Genomic DNA, 26805 nt, shown 5'->3' with positions numbered 1-26805 from the left:
AAGCCAGCTAGGACTTTTGTCTCCCACCCCCATCCCCTGGGGGAAGTCCCTACAGAAACCACCAGCTCTGGGGGACTTGGCCTCAGGGGAACCAGGAGGACACAGGTGCAGGGTGGGGCGGGGTGGGGGGCAGGGCAGGACAGGGAGCAGGCATCCCACACACACTGGGACCAAGCTCTGCTTTCTGACTCCAGGCAGCTGGTCTCCACAGCAGGGAGGACCCTCACTGGCCGCTCTGACCCCAGTGTGTCCTGAACTGAGGAGTCTAGGGGTCGTAGGGAGGGAGGAGTGTCTGCTTCACTCTCAGGGGAGCCCAAGGGACGGCAGCAGGATGGGTGGGCGGCCCTCAAGCCCTCTGGACAAGCGGCAGCAGAAGCAGCTGAGAGGTGAGCCGAATGGGAAGGGGCAGGAGGTTGGTGGATGGGGTTCAGGGCGGGTTGTACCCAGGATGCTTTATTCATGTGAATTCCAGGTAAGCAATGAATACTTTTTTTTTTTTTTTTTTTTTTTTTAGTTTAAGTGTGTCCCAGATTTTGCATATTTATGCTAAAAAAGTATTCCTTATTTACCTGAAATTCAAATTTAATTGGTGTATTGTACTTTTATTTGGTAAATCTGGTAACCAAACTCAGGGCATGGGGCCAGGTAGGCAGTGCCCAAGCCCAGCCAGATCTTGTGGGATGATCCTCCCAAGTGGGCCAGGTAAATAAGGAGTACTTTTTTAGCATAAGTCTGCAAAGATTTTAAAATCTTAAAAGCCTCACCCGGCACAAGGGAACTTTCTGTGTGGACTCTAGGGACCAAGTCACAGTTCCCAATTTGAGACAGAGAAGGGCCAGTGTCCTCCATCCTCTGTACTCACAGTTGAGCACTTACTGGGTGCTAGAGACACGGTGGGCTTATTATCCAGACTAGGAAACCAGGTCAAGTTATCATTACACCATTGGAATCAATAAGCTCTGCAAAGTGTCAGAATTTTTTTTCCTGTAGTGGCTTAAACAAGATAAAGATTTATTTCTCCCTCCTATAGAGGGGTACAGTGGCAGGCAGGCTGGTAAAAGTTAGACAATCCAAATCTTCATCTCATGGCTCTACCTTGTGTGGCTTCTTTGCCTGAGATTGCCTCATGACACAGAATAGCTGCTGAAGCTCCAGTCATTGAGTCCACATTCCAGGTGGCAAAATAGATATGTTTTACATACGGTCAAGTGCGCATATCTTAGAGGAGCAGCTTGAAGAACTTTAACACTTATGTAATCACCTCCTAGATCAGGGTACAGAACACTTCCGTCATCCCAGAAAGGTCCCTTATGCTGGGTGAAGCTTTTAAGATTTTGAAAATCTCCCCAGGTAAGGGGCACAAGGGAACTTTCAGGTGTAATCCCTCTGTTTTTTATCTTGATCATGATGATGGTTTTATGGGTGTGTATATATGTCAAACTCATTAAATTCTATGCTTTGTACAATTAAGGTGTGTTGAACCTCAGTTACAAATTAAGCCCGTGTCCTTTAACTCCCCCTTCCCAACCCCCATGTGGATAAAAACAGGCAGTGAAGGGTTAAGTGTGAATGGAATTGGAGCAAATCTTTTTGGGCAACTTCGGGATGAGTGCAGGAGTCAATAAGTGGCTTCTCTGCCTATTATGCCCCTACCTTCAGCAGGTTGGGAGGGAGCCTGATTCAGCCACCTTACCTTGTCCCTGCAGGCCAGGTGGACACCCTACTGAGGAACTTCCTGCCCTGCTACCGTGGGCAACTGGCAGCCTCGGTCCTGTGGCAGATCTCCCAAGAGCTGGGCCCCCAGGAGCCAGCCGGATGCCAGCTACTGCACAGCAAAGTGGGTGCTGCAAAAGGGGAGGGGATGTTGAGTGGGCGAGGTGAAAGAGGCCATTCATTCATTCAAGGATTGCTGCACACACCTTTGCCTTCACTAGTTCCTTGACCAGGGATAACTGTTAAAAATTCCTTCTTGGAGTTCCCTGCTGGCTCAGCAGGTTAAGGATCCAACATTGTGACTGCTCTGGCTTGGGTCATTGCTGTGGCATGGATTTGATCCCTAGCCCAGGAATTTCTGCGTGCCACAGGTGCAGCCCAAAAAAGCCCCAACACACACCTCATTCTTGGAACATTCACTGGCCATTTAATCTACTGCATGCCACATCCCAGGCTGGATGCTGGGGACAGAGTAGTAACTGAAACAGATCCTGCTCTGGCCTTTGAAGCTCACAGTCTAATGGGTGGGGGAGGAGGAATGATGACAAATTAGTTATCAAGTTAACATCAGGATGCAGAATAAACTCTTTTTTTTTTTTTTTTTAAAGGGCCACACCTGCAGCATATGGAAGTTCCCAGGCTAGGGTCCAATCAGAACTGCAGCTGCAGGCCTATGCCACAGTCACAGCAATGCCTGATTCAAGCTGCATCTTTGACCTATGCCACAGCTTGCAGCAACACCGGATCCTTAACCCACTGATCGAGGCCAGGGATCAAACCTGCATCCTCACAGACACTATGTTGGGTTCTTAAGCCTCTGAGCTACAACGGGAACTCAGGATAACTTCAGATAGGTACTAGAAAGACAAAATGAAAGGCGGTGTCGGGGGCAGGAAACTGGGGTGTAGGAAGGTCCTTTTGAGCTGAGATGTAAAGGATTAGAAGGAGCCAGAGATGGAACTCAGAATGGGAAGGGCATTCTAGGCGGATGGCACAGCAATGCAAAAGCCCTGAAGCTGGAAAAGGTGTGGCCTGCCTGAGTGCAGCACCCCAAGGCACAGCACTCCCATGGGACCCCCCAGCCTTTGCATGTGCCATTCCTCCCCACACTTTGGCTGCTACTTCTTCCAAGAAGCCTTCCTTGATTACCACTGCCCCGTTTAACTCGGGCACCTCCTCTAGGAACACCCCCCCCCCAAATTGTCTGTTTCTCCCTGGTCACATACCCACCACCTCTATTTGTCTGCTTTGCAAGGATAGGGGCAAGCCTCTTCTCCACTTCACCCTGACCCCATGTGCCCATATTATGCCTGTCCTTAGTAGGGGCTCAGGAAGACTTTGTGGATGGAACAAAACAGCTTGGAGCTGCCCAGGCCAAGCTCCAAATGTCTCCTGAGCTGGAAAGTGGTGCCCAGGATATCCACACGCCCTGCCCAACCTACTCGGTCTTTACCAGCCCAGGAGATGGGTCTTTGACCAGTGAGGAAAATAGGGCACAGAGAGGTGAAGTGACCTGCCCAAAGTCACATTGCCAGCAAGACGCAAAGTGTTCAAACCCAGAGCCCACACTCTTTGTGACGCTGGGTCCCCTGTCCCAGTCGGAGCTCTGAGATTTCCTCTCTCAGATGCCCCTTCTCTCAGTTGTGCCTGCCCTGGGGTGGGGCTCCCTGGCTCCAGGAACACAGAGCCCCCTCCCACCTGGGACTCCCCCATCCCACCTGGGGCATCATGGGGCCTGGGCTTTGCCTCCACTGTACCTTTCCCCACTTGCTGATCCCAGCCACCTGGACCAGGGCACAGCTAATGTTGGGGTTCAAGCAGTGTGAAGGGGTTTCCCCTCACTTCAGTTGGAATGTTTTATTTAATACTATTTTTTTTTGTCTTTTTGCCATTTTTGGGGGCCGCTCCCACTGCATATGGAGGTTCCCAGGCTAGGGGTCTAATTGGAGCTGTAGCTGCGGGCCTACGCCAGAGCCACAGCAATGTGGGGTCCGAGCCGTGTCTGCAACCTACACCACAACTCATCGCAATGCTGGATCCTTAACCCACTGAGCAAGGCCAGAGATCGAACCCACATTCTCATGGTTCCTAGTTGGATTGGTTAACCACTGAGCCATGACGGGAACTCCTCTTTAATACCAATTTTTATATATTTGCATGAGGTATATCATTTCTTTTTTCTTTTTTCTTTTTTTTTTTTTTTTTTTTTGTCTTTTTGCCTTTTCGAAGGGTGCTCCCACAGCATGTGGAGGTTCCCAGGCTAGGGGTCTAATTGGAGCTGTAGCTGCAGGCCTACACAACAGCCACAGCATTGCAGGATCCGAGCCTTGTCTGCGACCTACACCACAGCTCAAGGCAATGCTGGATCCTTAACCCAATGAGCAAGGCCAGGGATCGAACCTGCAACCTCATGGTTCTTAGTTGGATTCGTTAACACTGAGCCATGACGGGAACTCCATGGAGGTATATCATTTCTATAAGAACATTTTAACAATATCACTGTGCAAAATCTTAGACCTAAGAGAGGGATGTAGAATCATTTAACAAACCTCTGGTTTCCCACTACCTCGCCAAAGAAACAAAACATCACCAGTGTTGCTCAATTAATCATCAAATTGTTACCGAGTGCCGACTGTGCATCAGGCACTACTCTCAGACCTGGAGATGAAACAAATGCATACTGTTCAGATGGCCAGGTGGTGAGATTGCTAAAGAAGATGAAAGGAGGTGATGTCCCTTGCTTCTCATAAGGTTAAACTATACCTGCTCCATGACCCAGCAATCCCACCTGTATTAGTAAGCTATGCTGTGTAACAATACCCCACACAGTCAGTGCTTAAAACAACACATGTTTATTGTCTCACAGTTGCTGTGGGTCAGGAATCTAGATGGGGTTTTCCTGGGTCCTTTCTTTCAGGGTGTCTCATGGGCTGCAATCAAGATGTTGGCCAGGGCTGAGGTATCATCTGAAGCTCAAATGGGGAAGGGTCCCCTTGCTAGTAAATCAGGGATAACAAAAGTGTCCACCTCAGTTCTTATGTGGAAGAAGGCTGTGAGTATGCTTGATAAAGAATGTAATACTAGGTTCCCATTCTCAGTGGATTAAGAACCCAACTAGTATCCATGAGGATGCAGGTTTGATCCCTGACCTTGCTCAGTGGCTTAAGGACCTGCCATTGCCATTAGCTGTGGCATAGGTCGCAGATGCAGCTTGGATCTGGCATTGCTGTGGCTGTGGTATAAAACAACAGCAGCTGCAGCTCTGATTCGACCCCTCCTGGCTCAGGAACATCCATATGCTACAGGTGCAGCCCTTAAAAGAATAAAAGAAATAAAGCGGGGAAAAAAAAAATATAACACACCAGCAGCACCCTAACACCCTGTACTTGGGGGCACCCAGGGCCATAGCAGGAGCTGTCTGAGTGGTCTGGACACCATGCTCCTGACACCTGTCCACCCATTCTCCCATAGAAGCTGCCCCGAGTCCGTGAGCACCGAGGGCCCCTGACCCTGCTACAGGGCCACCCACCCCAGTGGCAGCCAATCTTCTGTGTCCTGCGTGGGGACGGCCGTCTGGAGTGGTTCAGCCACAGGGAGGTAAGTGAGTGGCCTGCAGCCCACCTACCTCTGGCCTCTCCATCCCACCCTCCCCAGCTGGGGTTTGGGGTCCAGTTCCCAACAGAGCCACCCCCCCTCTTCAATCATTGAGTATGAATCAAGGTCACCTGTGTTCTTGACCCAGGGTGGATGGCCATCTCCTGCTGTGTCTGGTGGGTAAACTGAGGCCTGGGCCAGGGGTAGGGACTCCCTCATCATTATCAGCAGAGCTGAGGATGAGACTTGTGAGGGCTTTGCACATCCTGCCCATGCCCTGCTTCCCAGCTGGGGAATCCAGGCAGATCACTTGTCTCCCTGGGACTCAGTTTCCATCTCTGTGAAATGGGATGAGGACAATCTCTGCCGCATGGGCTTGTGAGGATTTGATGAGATAATCCTCACACAGCACTTGGGACTGACTAGCACACCAGGGGTCCTGGGTGATCAACTATCGGGAAAGGGGGGGTGCACATAGAAGGAGGGAGGGGTGGAGGGAGGGAGGTGGGGGTGGAGGACTTCCCCAGTTAGCCAGAAACCTTCCCCTGGTCCCATATTGCGTAGAGGCCATGATCGAGACCTGTCCCAATGTGGTTCTTTGGATGCCTTTTGTAGGAATATGAAAATGGGGACCATCCCCTGGAATCCACACCCCTGACTGGGTACACAGTTTTGACTTCCCAGAGTGAATATCTGCGCCTCTTGGATGCTCTGTGCCCAGACTCCTCGGGTAAGGCTTCCGGGGACCCCAAGAGCAGGTTTCTCTACTTTAGCACTGTTTTTTTGTGTGTGTGTGTGTCTTTTTTTAAAGGTCACACGTGAGCATATGGAAATTCCCAGGCTAGGGGTCGAATCAGAGCTGCAACTGCTGACCTATACCATAGCCACAGCAATGCCAGATCTGAGCCGCATCTGCGACCTACACCACAGCTCACGGCAAAGCCAGATCCTTAACTTATTGAGCGAGGCCAGGGATTGAACCCTAGTCCTTATGGATGCTAGTCGGGTTTGTTACCACTGACCCACAATGGGAACTCCTACTTCAGCACCATTGACACTGGGGGCCAAGTCATTCTTTGCCATGGGGGCTGCCCTGTGCTTTTCAGGATGTTGAATAGTATCTCTGGCCTCCACCCACCAGTAGTACTCCCCACCCTCAGTATGACAACCAAATATATCTCCAGATATTGCCAACTGTCCCCAGGGGCACCACTACCTCTGGGTGAGCACCTCAGCTCTAGAAAGAACAATACCCACTCTTGTCAGATGAAGAAGTTAGGTCACCAGACCAGAAACAAGGTAAAAATGATAAAAACCTGTGTCAGCAAGTATGTGGGGAGATGGGCAGTTGTGGACAGGAAAAATCACACAGATTTGCTGCAGAATGTAATTGTTCAGTCCAGTGTTTCCAGGAGGGTTCTTCCTCCCTCCCTCTCCCTCTTCCTCCTCCTTTTCTCTCTAGAGAGGGTAAGGAGCAGCATAAGTGGGCTGGCATGCATCTGATGAACCTCTGTCATCTCAATGCATCAGCCCAGGAGGCAGCCCCATCACTAAGCACCCCATTTCAAAGGTGGGGACACTGAGGCTGAGGGACAGAGCCAGAATTGCACCTTTTGCTTCACTGCCAAGCTATCCTGCTGTCTCATAATGCAAAGATGTAGCAACAAGAACAGTCTGCAGAACTGTTGATGATGTTGCAAATACCCCTCCTTTGGGGCTGATTAAATAAATCACAACCCGGCCCTTAGAAAGGAAAGCTGCGCGCGTAGCCACTGAAGTTGTCCCAGACATAGGCAGGAGCCAAAAGACCAGTTATAGGTCAGAAAACTTCACCTTGTTAAAAAATGCACCCTGTGCAATTTTGTACAGATTTTAAAATCTGAAGTAATGCTCCCCAAACTGTTTACAGTGATTGTTGCCTCTGAGGGCTGCGGTTGAAGGGCTGGATGACCAGGAACGTTCACCTTCTGGATTATTGCATTTTACTGCAGTCTGTATGTATCATTCTGGAAGTCAGAACAAAACACTGAAGATTTAGGAGGCTCCAGCTTGATTTTTTTTAAGGCTGCAGGTGTGGCATATGGAAATTCCCAGACTAGGGGTCGAATTGAAGCTGCAGCTGTGGGCCCACACTATAGCCATTATCAATGTGGGATTTGAGCCATGTCTGCGAGCTATACCACAGTTCATGGCAACACTGGATTCTTAACCCACTGAGTGAGCCAGGGATGGAACCTGCGTCCTCATGGATACTAGTCGGGTTCGTTTCCATTAAGCCACGACAGGAAGTCCCTCCAACTTAATAAAAATAAATTCACTCGGAGTTCCTGCTGTGGCACAGCAGGTTAAGGATCCAGCATTGCTGCAGCTGTGCCATGGTCACAGCTGCAGCTCGGTTTCCATCCTGGTCCAGGAACTTTTATATGCAGTGGGTGTGGCCAAAAAATTAATAATGAATTCACTAATTTTTGTCCTCCCAACAGTTCTAGTTCATTGGTATTACTTTTTTTTGTTTTTCATTTTTTAAAAATTTTTGGCTGGGCCTGTGGCATTCAGAAGTTCCCAGGCTAGAGATCAAACCTGGGCCAGGAATGGAACCCTTGCCACAGCAGCGACCCAAGCTGCTGCAGTAACAACACTGGATCCTTAACCCACTGAGCCACCAGCGAACTCCACTGGCATTACTTTTTAGCCCATTTTACAGGTAGGAACACTGAGGTTCAGGGAGCTGAAAATCTGCGCAAAGTGCTAGCCAATGGTCTGGCCAGGTTTGAACCTGGCCTAGCTGACTCTAGCACCCCACAGCAAGCAGGGTTCAGATCACATGCCAACTTGGACAGATTTTTGGTGGCTGCTCAGGCCTCTGTGTCAAGCAGGGTGCTGAAGCTGGGAAACAATTCTGGGATAGATTGCTGATGTCTGCCCTGGGCACACCTCCCCTGAGACTGAGCTGGAATAAGGATTCCTCTAAGCATTTTATGGTGATTTTCTCCTAGTGAATGAATGTAGAGTGAATGAATGAATGAAGATGCAGCCTCCTCTGTCTGCTTTCAGGAGACCATACACAGGAAGAGCCTGACCTGCTTTTGGAAACTCCTGTTCAGTTCCCCCTGTTCCTGCAGCACCCATTCCGCCGGCACCTCTGTCTCTCTGCAGCCACAGGGAAGATGCAACAGGCCTGGAGCCTAGCCCTGCAGGGCGGCATCCGGCTTCGAGGCACAGGTGGGGCTGGGGAAAGGGCAGGCAGTGATGGGGCGCAGAGTCTGGGGTCAAATGTCTCTGCTCCTGCTGGCTGTGGGATCCTCTCCAAGCCTCAGTTTCCTTATCTATAAAATGGATTGTGGGGACGGGGGAGAGACATGAGAAATAGGCAGTCATGTGTGGTTAGGGTTGTGATGAGGACACAGCCCTGTGGAGCCTAGCCCAGGGAATCAGGGAGAGCTACTCAGAGGCGGGATGGTGAAACTGGGGCCTGAAAAAGATGAGAAGCCAGTCAGGTGAAGAAGAGGAACAGGACAGACACATATGGCTAGATAGGTTGTTGACTGAACAAACATACTTAACTGAAGAGGCAATTAAAGACTGCAGTGGGACCTGGGCTGTGACCGCCGCCGGGGATGCCTTTTCCAAAATGGTATAAAGGCTCCATATGGGCTCGTGGTGGTCTTAGGGGAGCGTGTTCCCCGAGCAGGGCGCTTTGTGCAAAGGTCTGGAAGTGGGTGAGACTTAGCTGTTTGGGACCCAGCAAGGAGGAGGCGGAGGGCTCCCCCTTAAGGCGACGGGGAGCCAAGCAGTCAGAGGGCTGGGGAGGGGTGGGCAGGCACTGAGAAGCCGTCCTCTCAGTTCTGCGGAGAAGTCAAGCCCCCGCCGCCCGTGCCTTCCTGGATGCCATACGGCTCTACCGGCAGCAGCGAGGCCATTTTGGCGACGACGACGCGACCCTGGGCTCAGATGCCGAGGTCAGTGCAGTGCAAAGTCATATCCTGGACCCCGGGGACACCAGGACCCCTCTCGGCTCACCGCCGTACCCATGGTCACTTCTCCCGCAGGTGCTGACTGCGGTACTGATGCGGCAACTGCTGCCTGAGCTGCGATCCCAGACTCTGCCCGGCCTGCGGGAGTCCGGCCGCGCCCGGGCCTGGTCCTGGACCAAGGTAGGCGCGGCGTTGAGGAGGTGGGGCAGGGATACGCCGTGAGCGGTGGAGGGGGCTAGGAGCCGGAGCTGGATACCCAGCTTTGCCCTCCCTGCAACTGTCGCCCAACCTCTCTCCCTGTCTCTCTGCGTCTGTTTCTGTCTCTCTGTCCTCCCACCTCTGTTCCATTTCGACTCTCACCACACCCCTGGCCCGTGTGGGGTCCCCTCGGCCTGTCTGGGCAGCTCCTGGACGCTGTCCACGCTGCAGTCCTGGCCGGGGCCTCCGCGGGGCTCCGCGCCTTCCAGCCCGAAAAGGACGAGCTTCTCGTGGCTCTGGAGAGAACGATCCGACCTGACGTGGAACAGATGTTGCAGCTGCAAGCGCGGGTGGCTGGGAGGCTTCAGGGTGAGGCCTGGGGGCGTGGCCTTCAAGGGCGTGGTCTGGTGTGGAGGCGTGGCCGGGAGCCTGAGAGGAAAATGGGGAACAGCTTGGGTGTGAGGGGCGGGGCCCACCCGGGCGGGGCCAACCCTCTGGACCCGGAAGACTCGGCAGGGCCAAGGCTGAAAAAGGAAAGAGGGGGGTCTAAGAGAGAGAATGGGTGTGGCCTTGAGGCTTAGGTGGAGGGGACAAGACGAGTACAGTGTCAAGAGGGAGGGCGGGGCCGTGGGAAGGGGAAGGGCCAGTGATGAAGCGGAGAAGTCCAGAGACCGAGACTGGGTGGGGAGAGGCGGGAGGGTTAGCAGGCCTGACCCGGATTGTGGGTTGACCCGTCAGACCGCGGCAGAGATGGCTCCCACTCAGCTCAGTAACAAAGAGAACTGGGTTGAAATTCAGACTCTGCCTCCCAGTGTGCGACTTTGAGCCGATCCTCATTGCATCTGAAGCCTCGGTTTTCTTATCTGTAAAATGGGATAGGGGAGGATGTTCAGAGTCTGCGCTCCGGTCCACTTAACCCTGTTGAGCCCATGACCACATTCCCTAGCACCTTTACCGCGTAATTGCGGAGCACGTAAAAGAGGAGATCCAGGCCAGTGTTTTCCACTTGCAGCCGAGGTCCAGGGTCCCCTCGAATCGTGCCTGCACAGGAAGGTGGATATGCAGCTGCCCCGGGTCACGCAGACGCTGCTGAGCACCTTGGAAGCCGAACTCACGGTGGTGCAGACCCTTCTAACCCAGGGTATGGACCGCCTCTCCCGCCACCTGCGTAGGAGCTCCTCAGGTGCCCGCCTGCGGAAGGAGGTGAGCTTCGGTGGGTGGGAGTTCATTGGACCTATGGGCTATGTCGCCCACATATTGAATTAACAGGCTTAGAAGCCTTAAAGTTTGCCAGATCTCTGGCTAATGCTTGTCCAAATAAATGAGGACTGTCTCTAAATCCATGTGGATGAGTTGGACCCTCAAAGGTGAATAAAAGAGTTGTGTGAAGCTTGCGTCATTCTTGTTTGAAAACTTTTTCTTTTGAAAATCTCTCAACTTTTTTTTTTTTTTTTTTTTTTGCTTTTTAGGGCCACACCCATGGCACCTGGAGGTTCCCAGATCTAATCTGACCTACAGTTGCCGACCTATGCCACAGCCACAGCAACGCCAGATCCGAGCCTCATCTGCGACCTACACCTCAGCTTAGGGCAACGGGGATCTTAACCCACTGAGTAAGGCCAGGGATCGAACCCTTAACCTCATGGTTCCTAGTCGGATTTGTTTCAGCTGCACCACGACAGGAACTCTGTGAAAAATCTCCAACCTTTCTTGTAGGCTACTTCTTACTTACTTAAGATGGACCACCATGCTATGGTCACTGGTGCACAGTTTAATTACATAGGGGAATAGAAGAAGTAAGATGACAAGATTAGCATTTCTGTAACATCAGTCTAGAGTCACCTTCCCCATAAACTCTTCCTTTGCCTAGTCCCCTCTTTGGTCACAGCCTACTCCACCCCCTGAACCAGAGAATTCTGGTCCACGCAGGTCAGCTCAGTTCTTCTGGTATTTATGTATTTATTTGTCTTTTTAGGGTCACACCGATGGCATGTGGAAGTTCCCAGGCTAGGGGTCGAACTGGAGCTGCAGCTGCCAGCCTACGCCACAGCCACAGCAGCATGGGATCCTAGCTGTGTCTTTGACCTACCCCACAGCTCGAGGCAACACTGGATCCTTAACTCATTGAGTGAGGCCAGGGATTGAGCTGGCATCCTCATGGATACTAGTCAGGTTCGTTACTGCTGAGCCATGGCAGGAATTCCAGTTCTTCTGATATTTAACATGTCAGGAAACTTTCCTACTATGTGTCAGGGAACCTTCAACTTGTTAAGCATCTGTTAACCTTTAAATAAAACAGCCAGTTAATTTTACCAGCAAAATGTTTCGAGGAGGCGGGGAGTATAACCAGAACTGCAATGTGGGACATGCAAGCTACAACAAAAACATAGGGAAGTCTGGCAAACAGAGGTGAAGTGCATTACTTTATAGAGAAAAAGGAGGAAGTTGGGAGGGGCTGCTTTGAAAGAAAGCCAGAATTCAGCATGGTGACAATTTCTCATTAGCTAGTAGTGGTAGTCTCTCATTGGCTGGGGCTGTTGCTGGGCAAGGAGAAAATCTTCCTCCTCTGGAGTGGTAAAGTACTAACTCTTTTCCTGTTGGGAATGTAGGGTATGCCTCTTCTTGTTTGGAGTCTGAAGGGGGCAAGGAGAGGCAGTGCATGAGAACTGCCTCTTCATGGTTAAGCAACTTCATTTTATTTTATTTTATTTATTTTTTTGTCTTTTCTAGGGCCACACCTGCAGCATATGGAGGTTCCCAGGCTAGGGGTCGAATTGGAGCTGTAACTGCTGGCCTATGACAGAGCCACAGCAACTCAGGACCTGAGCCTCATCTGTGACCTACACTATAGCTCATGGCAATGCTGGATCCTTAACACACTGAGTGAGGCCAGGGATTGAACCTGCAATCTCATGGTTCCTAGTTGTATTTGTTAACCACTGAGAGTCATGACAGGAACTCCAGCAACTTCATTTTATTTTACTTTTATTTATTTATTTATTTATTTGTCTTTTTGCCATTTCTTGGGCCACTCCCGTGGCATATGGAGGTTCCCAGGCTAGGGGTCTAATCGGAGCTGTAGCTGCCAGCCTACGCCAGAGCCACATCAATGTGGGATCCGAGCCGCGTCTGCAACCTACACCACAGCTCACAGCAACGCCGGATCCTTAACCCACTGAGCAAGGGCAGGGATCGAACCCGCAACCTCATGGTTCCTAGTCGGATTCGTTAACCGCTGTGCCACGACGGGAACTCCTCCAGCAACTTCATTTTAAATGAGGCTTCCCTTTATTAATTCTCACCTCTCCATTTCATAATCACCTCCTTTAGGAACTTTTCCTGGTCTTTTCTGCATCTACAATTCCCTTGGCTTCCCTCCTCACAGAAGCGTTTACACAAAATTGTTTTCTTTGTCTACAGTCTGTCTCCTCCAACTTTTCCATGAGCTCCTTGAGGGCAAATACCATATTGGATTATTCCATCTCTGTAACCCCAGGATCCAGAACAGAGAATATCGGGTGATGGTATTAGTATGACAAGGGCTGAGTGTGCTCATTTCCCCTCAGTCATGCCAGCACCACATGTTATCATTTTTTTTAAGTTTTACCATTTAATGTCCATCACACCATATGTCACTATTACTTTTGCTATGCATTTTTTTGGTGACAACTGAAGTGGGATGTGTTTCCATTTGTGTTTCTCCTTCAACAAATTGGCTGTGAGGACCTTGGCCCTGTTTTCCCATTGGCTGATGGTGTTTTTCTCACCTGACTGCCACTGGAACACAGGTTTACTCATTTGGGGAGATGCCATGGGATCCAGAGCTGATGCAGACCTGCTACCACGAGGCTGAGCAGAGCCGGGGGCGCCTAGGGCAGCTTACAGCACCATTTGGCTTCTTTGGAACACAGAGCCTGGTGTTTGGTGCCCAGGATCTCGCACAGCAGGTGAGGATGAGTGGGAGGTTGGGAGGAGGCGAGGTAGGGATGGCAACCTGCCCTGAGTAGGTGCCAAGTGTGTGCTGGGGAGACCACGAAGACCCAGATAGACCTGGCCCTCCCTCACCATGCTCCCAGTGTCATACAGATGTGAGCTCATGACAAGGCAGTGACAATGCCTGGTGGACAGGGCTCTGATGGAGACACACTGGTGGTGTAGAACCCAGAAGAGGTACCCGATCTAATCCATCTCTAAGGTTGGGAGGGCTCTAGGAGGAGAGGACTTTTGGGCTGGAGCCACCAGGGGAGGAATGAGAATGCGGCATGTCCTGGCTGGAGGGAATAGTGTGGATAAGCCCTAGGAGGTGAGAGAGCTTGTCTGCATTTAGGGAAAATGAAGCAATTTGTAGACATTGGGTTGTAGGTTTTGAGGGAGGCAGAGATGTGAGAGATACGCCAGTGAGTTTGGGGGACAAATGGGTCAGGGCCTTGAGTATGGGGCTAAGGATACTGGGCTCTGTCTGAGGGCAGTGGGAGCTACAGCAGGTCTGTGGACAGGGGATTCAAGGGGTGTGTGTGTATGTGTGTCTTTTTGCCATTTCTTGGGCTGCTCCCATGGCATATAGAGGTTCCCAGGCTAGGGGTCCAATCAGAGATGTAGCCACCGGCCTATGCCAGAGCCATAGTAATTCGGGATCCGAGCCATGTTTGCAACCTACACCACAGCTCACGGTGACGCTGGATCCTTAACCCACTGAGCAAGGCCAGGGATCAAACCCGCAACCTCATGGTTCCTAGTCGGATTCGTTAACCACTGAGCCACGATGGGAACTCCTCAAGGTTTTTTTTTTTAAGGCTGCACTGTGGCATGTGGAAATTCCCAGGCTAGGGATCGAATCAGAGCTGCAGCTGCCAGCCCCATGCCACAGCCATAGCAATGCCAGACCAAACCACGTTTGCAACCTACACTGCAACTTGTGGTAATGCCAGAACCATAACCCACTGAGCGAGACCAGGAATTGAACTTGCATCCTCATGGATACTAGTCTGGTTTGTTTCTGTGGAGTCACAAGGGGAACTTCAAGAGTTTTTTTTTTTAGAAAGTGCTGCCTGACTTGGGGAAGAGGGGCTGTCTGCGCAGAGGTAGAGGAGGTCTGAACCAGAATGGGTTGGTGGAGAGAAGCAGGGTGTGTATTTAAGGCCAATGGGATGGGACATGCTAATGGACATGATGAGTGAAAGAAACAGGGATGGAGAAGACCCATTGCTGCCTGGCACGGTCGTTCAGTTTGGGTACTGCCCAGATCACTCAGCCAAGAAGGCTGAAGTCTGGACAGCTTGCTGCTCCCCATGCTGGGCACTCTGTCAGTGATTGGATGAGCCCCATCTCCTGAGAGGCAGAGGGTATTTTTTCTTGACCCAAAAAGGAGGTTGGGGGGAAGTAGCTGGTCAGAGCAGGCTGGATGCTGAGAAGGGTTCAGCCAGGCAGGTGTGGGGCCCAGAAAGAGCTTGGATGCCCAGGGCTCATCTTAGCATCTCCTCCCACAGCTCATGGCTGATGCCGTGGCCACCTTCCTGCAGCTGGCTGACCAGTATCTGACCACGGCCCTAGACTGTGACCAGGCTGCCCAGCAGCTGGAGAAAGTTGGGGGGCGTGTGCTGAAGGTGAGGTCTGTGGGGAGGGCATGGCAGTGGGCCTGGGTACTTGGGTGGTTAGGGAACCAGCTGTTGTGTGTGTCGTGCAGAAATTCCGGTCGGATAGTGGCTCGCACGGAGGAAGTTCATCCATGGCTGGCTGCTCTGCATCTTCTTGCCCTTCGTGTTGAGCCAGCTGGAGCCAAGCTGCAAAGCGGTGAGCTGATGGGGGACAGGTCCTATAGAGCGATCCAGCCTCCGTGTCTTTCTGTAAGGTGGGAAGAGTGTTCTCTCCCTCAAAGAACCACTGTGACAATTAGACTTTTGGTCCCTGAACCCTGGGGTTGTGTCGGATGGCTCTTCTGGGCCCCCATGATGCCCTTGGCTTCTCCCATGACTATGCTTAGTCATTTGAGAGCTGACGTGCAGTCCCATGCATCACTTAGCAGCAGGTGACACAAGCTTCAGAGAAGGGAGGGGGCAGAGGGGATCATGTGTGGGGGCGGGGGATTGGTGCTGAGTGGTTAGGGAGAAGATGATGCTTGAGAAGCAGTGAACTAAAGGCCTGAACCATGTCCTGGGGAAGAGTGCTCCAGGCAGAGGGTACAGCATGTGCAAAGGTCCTGAGGTACATCTGTGCCTGGTAGGTTGGAGCAACAGTGAGGAGGTGCATGTGGCTGGAGCTTGGTGAGCAAGAGGGTAGGAAGGAGATGTGAGGAGAGGCCAAAGGGGCCTGGCTACACAAGGCTTAGGGGCACCAGGAGGGTCTCTGAATCAGGGGTCAGGCAGGAAGTGGCTGTGAGGGGTCCCAGTAAAAACCCTATACTTTTCCCACTGAGGTGTGATATGCTTTGTTTCACCCCCCCCCAAAACCCTGAAATTTCCTCATTATCCTGAGGAAATAATGAATCAAGGAGTTCACTTAAAAGTTTTTTTTCCCTTTTCTCTTTTTTGACTGTATCTACAGCATATGGAAGTTCCCAGGCCAGGGATTGAGTGTGAGCTGCAGCTGCAGCGTATACCACAGCTGTGGCAACGCTGGATCCTTAACCTGCTGCACCACAGTGGAACTCCAAGGAGTCCATTAAAAGATGAGGAAACTGGAGTTCCTGTTGTGGTACAACAGGATGAGTGCGTCTTGGGAATGCTGGGACGCAGGTTCAATCCCCGACACAGTGGGTTAAGGAGGCATTGCTGCAGTTGGCCCGGGAACTCCACATACCTCAGGGCAGCCAAAAAAAAAGGTGAGGAAACTGGAGTTCCTATTGGGACTCAGTGGGTTAAGAACCCAACATAGTGTCCGCGAGGATACAGGTTTGATCCCTGGCTTTGCTCAGTGGGTTAAGGATCCCGAGTTGCCCCAAGTTGCAGCGTAGATCCCACACTACTGTGGCTGTGGCGTAGGCCAGCAGCTGCAGCTCCCATTCAACCCCTAGCCTGGGAACTTCCATATGCCACATGCGCAGCTGTAAAAATATAAAATAAAATAAACACCCAGTTCTTTCAAAAAATAAAACAAAATAAAGAGGAAACTGAGGCTCAGGTTTCCCTGGCTAATCAGGGGCAGAGTTGGGGGTCAAACTCGAGTCACACACAACCCACCCCTCCAGCCCAGCCCCTCACCTGCCTTGGTTCCAGGAGCTGCCTGAGTTTGAAGGGAGGTCCTTGCTATGGGCAGCCCTGCCCTGACCATTGAAGGCATCTATGAGGATGTCGTCCGGGGTGTCCTGCTGCAAAGGATCAATCAAGGTGAGCCCCATCCCCCCACAGCTCAGAGGAGCCTGGAGACCCCTGACTGTATACTGAGCCCTCTGAGAGTCCCCATGGCCTCTCACTTCCTGTGAACACTACCCTTTAACTAAGGGCCAGGACTGGGACAGAGGGCGTCTGGGTGGCAAGCATAAGGGGGCAGTGGAAGCTCCCTGAAGGAGGGGACATTGAGTGGGGCTTTGAGGGATGTGTAGGAGTTCTTAGGTTGAGAGAAAGGAGGCAAAATTCAAAAATCCGGTATAGACTTTTACATTTGTTCATTCAACAATCTCTGTTTTATTCTGGGTGGCACTGAGGCCTCAAGAGTACTTGGAGAATTCCTATTGTGGTTCAGCACTTTAAGAACTCTACTAGTATCTATGAGGATGCAGGTTCGATACCTGGCCTCACTCAGTGGGTTAAGGATCTGGCATTGCTACAAGCCAATGCTATAGGTGTGGTCCTTAAAAAAAAAAAAAAGAGTACTTGGACGTGGGATGGGCCTCTCAGGATTTCCTGGGCTGGGAAGAATCTCTCTCTCTTTCTCTCTTTTTTTTTTTTTTTTTTTTTTTTTTTTGTCTTTTTGCCTTTTCTAGGGCCACTCTCACGGCATATGGAGGTTCCCAGGCTAGGGGTTGAATCGGAGCTGTAGCTGCCAGCCTATGCCAGAGCCACAGCAACGCAGGATCTGAGCTGCATCTGTGACCTACACCACAGCTCATGGCAACACCAGATCCTTAACCCACTGAGCAAGCCCAGGGATCGAACCCAAAACCTCATGGTTCCTAGTCGGATTCCTTAACCACTGAGCCATGACGGGAACTCCATTTTCTTTTTTTTTTTTTTTTAAGGTTAGACTTTATTTTGTTACCAATATTCTGTTTTTATTTCTGTTTTTGTTTTTGTTTTTTTTTTTTTTTAAGAGCTGAATCTGTGGCATATGGAAGTTCCCAGGCTAGGGGTCTAATCGAAGCTGCAGCTGCTGGCCTATGCCAGAGCCACAGCAACGCAGGATCTGAGCTGCGTCTGCAACCTACACCACAGCTCACGGCAATGCTGGATCCTTAACCCACTGAGCAAGGCCAAGGATTGAACCCAATCCTCATGGATACTAGTTGGGTTCGTTTCCACTGACCACAATGGGAACTCCTGGGAAGAGGCTCTTAAATCATCGTTTCTCCCTCCCACCTTGTCTGCTCTCTCATGACCCAGTGCCTGTGACTGCTGAGAGATGTGTACTAACAGTGTGTAATGGAGATTCAGGAAATGTCACGGTATCCACATGGCTGACTCCGAAGTCAGGAGAGGAGGCTGGGCAGATGTGCAGGGTCTTAAATGACGGCAGAGGAGTTTAGACATTTTGTGGCAGATCTTGGGGATCCATGGAGTGTGTGTGAGCAGAGGACAGCGGTGGCCAGACTGGAAGCCAGGGAGGAAGCTGAGGGCATGGTTGGGGGCGGGGCAAGGGGTGGACTCAAGCAGGGGCAGCAAGAAGGGGCTGGAGCCCAGGCATGAGGAGGAGGCAGAGGCCAGATGTTGTTTTTGACCTGGGGTGTCACTGAATGCATGGGAGGGACCACAACCCTGGGGATGCAAAAGGAGAGGAGTCCCAAAGACCCTGAACTTGAAGGACACAAAGACAAAGAATGGGCACAGAAGGAACGGTTGGAAAGGTGGGAGAAATCTAGAGATAGCAGGGCTCTGAGAGCCAGGAAGTGAGGGCGAAAAGTATCCTTGGTCTGTGCATGGCCAAACAAAAAGAAAAGAGTTGCCTTAGAAAAGGGGACATTTAAAATGGAAAAAGGCAGAGTTCCCATTGTGGCTCTAAGAACCCGATCCCTGACCTTGCTCAGTGATTAAGGATCTGGCATTGCGGGCTTGGATGTGGACTTGGATCAGCATTGCTGTAGCTGTGGGGTAGGCTGGCAGCTACAGCTCCAATATGACCCCTAGCCTGGGAACTTCCACATGCCACAGGTGAGGCCCCAAAAAGAAAAAAAAAAAAATGGAAAAAGGCTATTCTCTGGTTGGAAAAAAAAAAATATCCAGATAACAGGTTTCCGTTCCTAGAGGTTTTACATGTCCTGTGTGTGTGTGGGGGGGGGGGGGTGTTTCTATCCTTAATTGATTTGTGAGGTCTGCTTTGAAGTGCCCTGCGGGAAGGTAGGATGGGTAGGACCTAAGCTCAGTGAAGGTGTGGGGATTGGCTAGCAATGTCTGCAATGGGCACAGGCAGAGAGAAACTCCTGTGAGTCACTTGTTTAGGGTTCCTGGTTGAGACATTTCCTCCATCCTTTGTCCTCTTGTGCCTCTCTGGATAATTCACGGGAGCCCTAGGATGCTGGGGCTTATCTAGGTGGCTCCAGGGGTTTAATCTCTTCTTCTAGAACTGAAAAAGGCCCTCGGTGCCAGCAACGTGTCCTGCACTCTGGATGACTGTTCAGAGGCTCCATGGGACCAGGCAGGAGCAGGTGAGGACCTCAGAGGTTCTTGAATTGCTGGGGGGTGGGGTGGGCTACATGAGGTGTACAAGATGGTCATAAATGTGAGTTCTTGGATGGAACAGCATTCCACCTTGTCTACTGACCTGGCTGGTTGGCCAAACTTGTGGTGAACTAGAGCAATGGGGAGAAACTGCCTGAGCGACAGAAGTACCCCTCTGACATTCATATGAATTTGTGTTCCATTTTTTCTTGCCAGTTTTCTGTAGGGACTCTTCCTGTGGATATTGGTTCCCAAGACGGATGGGGGAGATGGTGGTGATGGGAGCTCTGGGCTCACCTTGAACAAGGGCTCTGTAAGATGGATACAGGGAACCAGGCTCAGGTCAGGGGCAGCCTAACTTCCTACTGTAAGACCCTACCATGAGCTCCTTGTTGGAGTAGTAAATGCATGTAGGGCTGAGGCTGACACTACTGGTGGTACAGGCATCCTGAACTCCAGCCCTAAGATGGAAGTGTTTCATGAGGACGTCACTGAAATTGGGCAGAAAACAACTGGTCCATCTAGACTGGACCAGAGGGGAGTTCCTGTCATAGCCCAGTGGTTAACGAATCCGACTAGGAACCATGAGGTTGTGGATTTGGTCCCTGGCCTTTCTCAGTGGGTTAAGGATCCGGCGTTGCCATGAGCTGTGGTGTAGGTTGCAGATGCAGCTCGGATCCCGCATTGCTGTGGCTCTGGTGTAGGCCGGTGGCTACAGCTCCGATTAGACCCTAGCCTGGGAACCTCCATATGCCGTGAGAGCGGCCCTAGAAAAGGCAAAAAGACCAAAAAAAAAAAAAAAAAAAAAAAAAAAAGAATGGACCAGAAGACAGGATGTCTATAATCTGGATATTCAGAACCCAGGGCTGATTCGGAGATTCTGGAATGGCTGACAGCTCCTCAACCCTCTTGGGTATCGCTGTTTTATTCTTGTTTGTTTGTTTGTTTTGGCCACACCCAAGACATGTGGAAGTTCCTGGGCCAGGGAGCAAACCCAAGTCACAGCAGTGACAATGCCATATCCTTAACCCACTGTGCCACCAGGGAAATCCCAGGTATTACTTTAGGAGAACCTTGTAAATCCACCCAGCTAAGCGGCTCCTGCATTCTTCACCCGCAGCAACTCTGCAATAATAAACATGTCAGTTTTCAGTGCCTAACTTTTGGGGTCATTTGTTATGCAGCAATAGCTAACTACCACACTCCCTAGCTGATTTGGGGCAGCATCTCATAGTCAATAGCTGCAGGGAAACTGATGTATATTTATGCACGCTGGGAAAAGTGAAGACTAACACTCTTAGAAAGACTTCCAGTGTCAGAATATTTGGAGATTTAAAACTAAGGATGAGGAGAGTTCCTGTTGTGGCTCAGTGGGTTAAGAGCCTGACTAGTATCCATGAAGATGCAGGTTCAATCCCTGGCCCTTCTCAGTGGGTTAAAGGATCCAGCATTGCTGTGAGCTGCAGTGAAGGTTGCAAATGGGGCTCGGATCTGGCATTGCTGTGGCTGTGGTATAGGCTGACAGCTGCAGCTCTGATTCAAACCCTAGCCTGGGAACTTCCATATGCCACAGGTGAGGCCCTAAAAAGACAAAAAACCAAAAATCAAACAAAAACCCAAACAAAATAAACAACAACAACAACAAGAACAACTGAGGATGAGGGATTGTGAATGGTCCCCTTAATCTATTTAACCAGAATCTAACTAATAATGGGGTTCTGCTTCTAGTCTTTTGCACTAACAGCTAATGCCACAGTGAATGACCTTGTACATGATTTCATGATTTTCCTGGAAGTGTGGATCTCTGGGTAAATCCCTCAAGGTGAAATCTCAGTGACTGGAGCATGTGTGCTTGTCATGTCAATAGCAGTCTCCAGAGGGCTCTCCACCAGGATGGTCCCACCTGGTGCCCCTCATCTGTGCAGAGGTGGCCCACTTCCCCATAGGTTGTCAGCTGACGGGATTTCTCAGATCTCCTGGGTGCAAAATGGTATCTTGGCATTATTTTAATGAGTATGTCTTATAGGGGATAAAGTGAAGAACCTTTTCGTATGTTTGGGAACGTCTCTGTGAACCTCTTTTTCTCTCCTTGGCCCACTTATTTTCTGGGTGCTTTTACATTTCTATGAAGTTTTTATTGCTAAGCTTCCATTTACTGGGCACTTATTATGTGCCAGACATTTGATGAGTCCAAATGTCTTGCCATCCTTATGACACTTTCCATTTTACAGATGTGGTAACTGAGGCTCAGAGAGGGACTTGCTCCAAGCAACCAGGCTCTGGCACCAAGGTTCAGCCACTCTGCCCACTGCCTCCTCCAGGGACATTCCAGAGCTGAATCTTGGCCCACATTCATCATCATTCCCAAGGAATAAATGTCTACCAGTGGAATTTCTGAGTCAAAGCATGTGTACCATTTCAAGGCTTTTTATAACCCCTACACCTCCTCCTTACTCCTTTCCAGAAACTTTTAACACCCCTACAAGCAGCATTTATGCATATTCTCCATATCCTTTCCAAATACTAGGACTTTTCATGAAAGAAAAATCTCTGCCAATTTGATAGACACATAAATTTCATTGTTTTATTTTGAATTTCTTCTGTGACTACCTTGAACCTAAAAATGTTTATTGATCATTTCTATGTTTGTATGTTTATATGTTTTGTTTTGTTTTAGTGAATGGCCTCTTCATAGCTTTTACCTACTTTTCTCTTTAGGAGGTTTTTATTTGTTTGTTTGTTTTGCTTTTTAGGGCTGCACTCACAGCATATGGAGGTTCCCAGGGTAGGGGTCTAATCAGAGCTACAGCTGCTGGCCTACACCACAGCCATAGCAATGCCAGATCTGAGCCGCATTTTAGACCTACTCCACAGATCACAGCAATGCCAGATCCTTAACCCACTGAGCGAGGCCAGGGATCAAACCCGAAACCTCATGACTCCTATTTGGATTCATTTCTGCTGCGCCACAATGAGGACTCCTCTTTAGGATGTTTTAATCTTTTTCTTATTGATCTCTAAGAACTCTTTGTATATTAGGGATAATAACACTTTGTGAAGTAGGCTAACAGATTTTTTTTCTCAGCTTGCTTTGGGCCTTTGGGGTTTGCTCCAAATCTTGACTTAGTATCAAGTTTCCCATCTGAGAGTAAAGTTTTTACTGGCTTCCCTCTGCTTTCCAGAAAAGTCATCTGTCCACTGGAGTTTGGCAGCTTCTCCACATCACAAGCCTTCCAGCTGCTTCCGGAGGAGGTTCCGAGAGGGATTTCCCCAGTGGTTTTCTCAGTTCAGCTTTCAGAGGGGAACATGCACACTCCATGGTTTCCTCCTATTTTGCCATAGAATTTTCATCTTCCCCCAGTAGAATGAGATTTTTCTCATCTTTCCTGAAAGCTCCTTGCACAATGAGGACACCCTATCTGTACCTTGAATTTTACTCAGTATTGAGCCTCCCCCAACCACTCATGTTATTAAATACACATCTGAGCATCATTCTTAAAACTTAATTTTTAAGAATGACACAAAAACAATTCGAAAATACATTTGATTCTTGGAAAACAACTCCCTTGTGGGATTTCTATGGAACTGTCCACCTTCCCTGCGGATCATACGCTCAGCATGTTCCATCTTCACACCAAACCTGAGGGATCCTTATGATCCCATTTTACAGATGGACAAACTGAGGCTCACAAAGGGAGCCCACGTGGGGTCTGGATTTGAAGCCGGGTTTGGGGACGCCAGGGCCCATGCACTTAGTACCCAACAACTCCTGGGGATAACTCAGGGAGGTCCACAACCAGGATGGTAAAACCCATGTTACAGACTTAGATCCTATGAATCCCAAACCAGATCCTAACCATCCAGGTCCGCCTCGTGTCACAGCCGAGGTCTTCATATACAAATTTAGTTAGATGGCAAAGCAGATGAGGCTCCCGGTGGGAGAGGTAGAGGTCCGCGTGTAGTTGGAGGGAGCAGGGGGCGGGGCGTCCCTGGCCCGCCTGTAGACTGACGTCACTCCGGGCTGCGGCTGCTGAGGGTAGACTGCACTTTGTGTCTTTAAGACCTTTGGGAGGCGGGCCCTGACTGCCGACTCAAGCCAGGACCTCCCCTCCCCTTTAAGGCGCGCGGCAGGGGCGGGGCGGGGCCCCGACGGCCCCTTTAAGGCGCGGTCCGCGTCGGCCGGCAGAAAAGCAGTTTAAAGGCGACGCGTGGCGCGATGGCGGCGGCCCCACGCGTGTGCCGGCGACACCGGCAGCCGCTCCTGGCGCTGCTGCTCCTGCTGCTGTTGGCGCTATCACCTCCGGGGGGTCCGCCGGGCGCCGCCGCCTACTTCCCAGAGGAGCGCTGGAGCCCGGAGTCGCCGCTGCAGGCGCCGCGTGTGCTCATCGCGCTGCTGGCGCGCAACGCGGCCCACGCGTTGCCCTCCACGCTGGGGGCTCTGGAGCGGCTGCGGCACCCGCGGGAGCGCACGGCGCTGTGGTGAGCTCCGTGCCCGCCGGCCCGGCATCCAGCTTGCTGCCCCCATCCCGGCGGGTCCACGCCACGCCCTGCCCGCTGTCTTGGCACTGGGCAGGACGGGCCAGACCCAAGCGTGCCCTCGGCTTGCTGTTCCTTCGGGCGGGCCAGATCCGCGCGTGCGCTCTGCCTGCTGTCCCCCTTCGGGGCGTGCCAGACCCACGCGTTCTTTCCTGCTTGCTTCCCTTCTGCCCCATTAGCACCGAGCGGAACCGCGCTTTGCCTGCTGGCCTCTTTAGGGTGGGGCGGGCCGCTGCCCTGACTCCTGGTGCCCCATTAGGGCATATCCGGATCACCCGTGCGGCGCAGCCTGGGGCTAACCCCCTAATCCATTTAGCAGACATAGCTTCAAAGAAGGGAAGCCTGGAGCACTTCCTCCCCCCCAACTGGGGCGTTGCCGCAGCCCAGATTGTACTTGAACTAACTGAAAGTCTTTCCACTCTACTGTTGTATTGGTCCCTGAAGCCAGCCCGAACCAGATCTCCTACCTTCTGACTACCAAAGTGGGTGGTAGAGTAGGGGTCGGAAGGCATGAAGAGAGAGTCTCCTTCCTAGAAGCAGAATGGGGCAGGGACATGAACACTAATTGGTGACTTCCCTCCTCTTGCCCCAGTTTCCTCATTTGGAAATGGAGATTTTTTTTTTTTTTTTTTTTTTTTTTTTTTTTTTTTTTTTTTTTTTTTTTTTTTTTGTTGTTGCTATTTCTTGGCCGCTCCGAGCATATGGAGGTTCCAGGCTAGGGTTGAATCGGAGCTGTAGCCACCGCCTACGCCAGAGCCACAGCAACGTGAGATCCGAGCCGCGTCTGCAACCTACACCACAGCTCACGGCAACGCCGGATCGTAACCACTGAGCAAGGCAGGACCGAACCCGCATCCTCATGTTCCTAGTCGATTCGTTAACCACTGCGCCACCACGGGAACTCCGAAATGGAGATATTAATGTAATTCTTGTAGGGTTTGTCTCTGAGGATGAACCAGTTAATGAGTGTGAAGCCCTTGTGCTTGGCATCGTGGTTATTACTATCGTGGTTATTATTATCGTTGTTATTCTGTCATCACTGCTAAAGTTGTTGTAGACTAAATAACAATCTCATTTGGGAGAATAGCTCTCAGCTGCCTGGTCAAACTCTAGACTCCCAGATGTTCTTATTCCCTTCAGCTTGGGTAGTCCGAGCACACAGTTGGTGCTTAAGAAATGTTTGTGGAATTTCCTGTCATGGCTCAGCGGAAATGAATCTGACTAGCATCATTGGACGCAGGTTGGACCCCTGGCCTTGCTCAGTGGGTTAGGGATCCAGTGTTGCTGTAAGCTGTGGTGTTGTTCACAGACACGGCTCAGTTCTGGTGTTGCCGTGGCTGTGGTGTTAGACCAGTGGCTACAGCTCCAATTGGACCCCTAGCCTGGGAACCTAAAAAGAAAAAAAAAAAAAGAAATGTTTGTGGAATCAATGAGTGACCACAGCCCACTCTGAGGTGAATTGAGGAAGAGGGGCAGGGCTGTATGATGTATATATATTTTTATTAAATTACGTGTCTTTAATGGTGAATGTGGGTAGACGATCCTAGATGTCCCATAGTACTAACATCATCTATTGTGCTTTTGCGAAATTAGTTCATTTAATCCCCTCTGCTCCCTGTGAAGTGGGCCCTGTCCGCATCAGATGAGGAAATTGAGGCATGGTTGTGGGGAGCATCTTGCCCAGGGCTGTGAAGCTGATAGGAGGCCCAGCTGGGGCGTGGGAGCCCTTCTTGCCTCTCTGCTGCCCCTCTTGCCTCCCTAACTTTGCTCGCTGTCCTGCTCTGTCTGCAGGGTAGCCACAGACCACAACTCCGACAACACGTCAGCCGTGCTTCGGGAATGGTTGGTGGCCGTGAAAAGTTTGTACCACTCTGTAGAGTGGCGGCCAGCAGAGGAGCCCAGGTGAGCGCCAGATCTGTCCCTGATCCTCGCCTCCAGCTGGACTCGGCCGTACCCCTGCTCACACACCCTCCCTAACTCCCCATCATCTTGGGATAGACCCCAGCCCTCAGCTCCTGATGCTGTAGCCCAACTCTGCAGCCTCAGGCGCTGGCTTTGGCTACTCTTACCCCCAGTTCAGCCTCACAATGGGCCATAATCCTCCCTCTGGACTTTTACCCCAGACCTTTGCTACACCTGGAATTCCTTCATTCCCTGGCCTGGCTTTGTTCCCTGTCTCACTCAGGCCAGACACCAGCTCTGCTGCTTAGTTTCCCTGTGAACCCTGGGGTGATTTGGATCCTTGATTCTTTTTTTTTTTTTGGTCTTTTTTTTTGCCTTTTTCAGGGCTGCTCCCACAGCATATGGAGGTTCCCAAGCTAGGGGTCCAATCGGAGCTGTAGCCACTGGCGTACACCAGAGCCACAGCAACGTGGGATCCAAGCCACATCTGCGACCTACACCACAGCCCACGGCAATGCCGGATCCTTAACCCACTGAGCAAGGCCAGGGATCGAACCCGCAATCTCATGGTTCCTAGTCGGATTTGTTAACCACTGAGCCACAATGGGAACTCCGGATCCTTGATTCTTTTCACTCTTTTTTTTTTTTTTTCCCTTTATTTGGCCGCCCCATGGCACATGAAGTTCCTGAGCCAGGGGTCAAATCTGAGCCACACTTGCAGCCTATGCTGCAGCTGCGGCAACGCTGGATCCTTAACTGTGCCGGATCTGGTATCGAACCTTCATCCCAGTGCTCCAGAGACACTGCTGATTCTGTCCTGCCACAGTGGGAACTCCTCTTTTCACTCTTCAGGATTTCTTTCTTTACCCACTCGACGCCCAGGCCAGATTCAAAGTCTGGAAGTACAGGTTTCAGCTGTTCTGCTCTGTGTCTTCACCTCTCCCAGCGGCTTCTCCTCACCCTCAGGGGTGTCCCTGCAAAGCAGTAGAGACCCCTTTCCCTCTGGGCCTTTGCAGATGCTGTGCCCACTACCTGGGACACACCTCCGTCCTCCTATTTTCTCCTGGCTTCTTCCCAGCCTT

The 26805-nt window shown here is 51.0% G+C and overlaps 2 protein-coding genes across 2 annotated transcripts in view; both read left to right on the top strand.

Moving 5' to 3' along the window:
* Positions 163-21676, top strand: FAM129C (family with sequence similarity 129 member C). Its single transcript, XM_005661181.3, is given in 17 exon segments — positions 163-386; positions 1707-1837; positions 5185-5310; positions 5923-6037; positions 8362-8529; positions 9151-9266; positions 9357-9461; positions 9686-9848; positions 10492-10682; positions 13268-13426; positions 14966-15082; positions 15163-15181; positions 15184-15269; positions 16691-16709; positions 16712-16801; positions 19189-19272; positions 21517-21676. Coding segments are annotated over 17 exon segments (1851 nt in total). The 5' UTR covers positions 163-331; the 3' UTR covers positions 21624-21676.
* COLGALT1 (collagen beta(1-O)galactosyltransferase 1) overlaps positions 19184-26805 on the top strand; it is a 28449-nt gene continuing 20827 nt past the window's right edge. Inside the window, exons 1-3 of the mRNA XM_003123493.6 lie at positions 19184-19272; positions 22468-23764; positions 25613-25723. Coding sequence (XP_003123541.1) covers positions 23502-23764; positions 25613-25723 — 374 coding nt within the window. The 5' untranslated portion in view covers positions 19184-19272; positions 22468-23501. The remainder of the gene's footprint in view (positions 19273-22467; positions 23765-25612; positions 25724-26805) is intronic.

Source organism: Sus scrofa, chromosome 2, assembly GCF_000003025.6.
Source record: "Sus scrofa isolate TJ Tabasco breed Duroc chromosome 2, Sscrofa11.1, whole genome shotgun sequence".
NCBI classification, from domain to species: domain Eukaryota; kingdom Metazoa; phylum Chordata; class Mammalia; order Artiodactyla; family Suidae; genus Sus; species Sus scrofa.
This window is presented reverse-complemented; position numbering and strand designations above follow the sequence as displayed.